This window comes from Octopus bimaculoides, chromosome 5 (assembly GCF_001194135.2).
Source record: "Octopus bimaculoides isolate UCB-OBI-ISO-001 chromosome 5, ASM119413v2, whole genome shotgun sequence".
Classification (NCBI taxonomy): domain Eukaryota; kingdom Metazoa; phylum Mollusca; class Cephalopoda; order Octopoda; family Octopodidae; genus Octopus; species Octopus bimaculoides.
Window position 1 is genome coordinate 72,951,743 of NC_068985.1, and position 2,276 is coordinate 72,954,018.

The 2,276-nt window shown below is 33.8% G+C and overlaps 1 protein-coding gene across 1 annotated transcript in view; it reads right to left on the minus strand.

Moving 5' to 3' along the window:
* The window catches only part of LOC106869259 (uncharacterized), a 76,563-nt gene that overhangs the window by 13,280 nt on the left and 61,007 nt on the right, over positions 1-2,276 (minus strand). The window contains exon 5 of the mRNA XM_014914927.2: positions 24-108. Coding sequence (XP_014770413.1) covers positions 24-108 — 85 coding nt within the window. The remainder of the gene's footprint in view (positions 1-23; positions 109-2,276) is intronic.

The following is a 2,276-nucleotide window of genomic DNA, read 5'->3' on the forward strand; positions in this document are numbered from 1 at the left end:
ACATAAAAATAGCGCATACATACCTTTTTCTTTAGAATACAGTTATCATCAACCTTGTTGTCTTGTTGATCTGGGGTTGGAGCTTCTTTCGAAATCACATCTGTAGAACTGAAATAAATAAAAAATGAAACTGAGTTATGGCATTAAGCAGGTGTAACCAGACTTGCCTTCACATAAGAGCCACATACAATAATCTTCAGATGTTCGAAAGCTGTTTGAAGAGAGAGAGAGAGAGAGAGAGAGAGAGAGAGGATGATGATAGGATGCATGCGTTGTGCTGGTAGTAAGACGCACGTTTACAGGTAGCTAATATTGGTTCTAAGATCGGCTCAAGGCCTGAAATTTGGAATAGGAAGTTAGTTGATTAAGTCGGCTTCCGTACTTGACTGGAGTTCTATTTCATTGATTACTGAAAGGATGAAAAACAAAGTTGAGTTCAGTGTGATTTAAACTCAGAACAAATACATCAAAGTATTTTGATCGTCTCTCTTAGAATCTGCTAATCCACCGCTTTATACACACACACACACACACATATGTATAAATAAGTAGATACATGAATGTGTAACTCTTCTGGATAAAATGTGTGGTCTACGACTGTGAAGAAGTACGCAGGTGAGCGATCCTTTAACATTATACGTTTAGGTGAACTTAGCAAAAAACTTACATTAATATACTTCGGTTTTCATAAAGATGACGGGTTAGCTATATACGAAAAGCACTAGTAGACATAAATTAGATATATTAAAGAACATTAATCTACACATTCAGTACTTTTAACCTTAAAATAGCTATAGCTACTGACTGTAAAGTTAATTTCCTCGACAGCATTCTAGATTTAACCACCTTTAAGAAGTTGAATAAAAGATTAGTCTTATTAGCATAAAACCATACTATTCGGCCATAGTTCTTAAAAACCTAATATATAATATTACATGAGTGAGTTAAAATTTGTCTTCAAATAAATCTTTGATAAACACTCCCTACAAGAATAATGTCTAATAAGCTTGTGGCTGCAAGGATAAACTTACCAACTCTTTCTAAATCCCCACCTCCCAACTAAAAAAAAAAAGCTGTCGCAAAATCATATAGTTTACACACACCGTTTCACTTAAAGTTACACCTAATATTGCTTTCTAACCTTAACAGATAAACATTTCTCTAAAAACAGCAAGTATAGAAAACTATTTTAGTAAGCAGAATCTTAAATCAAGCCACAGTTATACCTACCACACACGTAAAGAGCATAATATTACATGCATTCCCAATAGACCTGAGTCATGTTCAGGCAGAAGCATCAATGCGTGCTCTCTAAATGTATTGCAACGCAGAAGCTATTATTACAAATGTGATGTTACCACTATATATCCAAACTTTGATGCGACACATACATCTGCATGACTGAAGACAAATTTAAGAGTAGATTCTGCAACCTTACTTTTTCTTTCACTAGTATATAGAAGAAAATTGCAACAATACTAACCTGTTACTTCTATCACTAAGAAGGAAAAACTTTTAATTAATGAAAAGGAAGATAAAAAAACACAAAATCCTATGAGTATGGAATTATAAGATGTTATTTTTGAACGGTAAAGGAACGGTTCACACCTAAAAATCTACATAACCATGATATTTATTTAAACACCAGGTCCAAATACTTTCGCAAAACAAAGGCACTTTGAGAACCAACTATTAGATAAGCGAGACACACCGCTTCTCCTCCCTTCCTTCGAGCACGCAAGCATGTATTATATATGTGTGTGTGTGTACTTGGCGCGCGCTCATGCGTATGTATGCATGCACATGTGACAGGATGGTTTTGATAATATGTTGGATGGCCCAGAGATGATTTGGAGCCAAATAATAACAAATGAAATCTTTTTGCTTGTGTAGGACACTTATTGAAAGTATTCCCACATATTAAAACAGTTCTGGATGAGCTAATTAGAAACTTAAGAGAAGACAAATAAACCACCGATAATGATAAATAAAATAACTTTTAGGAGTGCATTTCAAGCAAACTTCTATCAACTTTCTTAATTCAAACTAAGAGTCGGGATAATGTTGCTATCTCAAAATAATAACGAGCAAGTAAGCAAATTTTTGAGAGGAATTTTTCACAGCAACCCATTGTTAACTCGATGGTGTTATTAAAAACAAAAAAACAAAAAAATTATCCTAAATTTATCTTTGTTGAAATCAATATTTGCCGAAGATATTCTACTGTCAAAACATTCCCCTCTTTTTAATCTAGTTTGTTTAAACAAGGCATATAT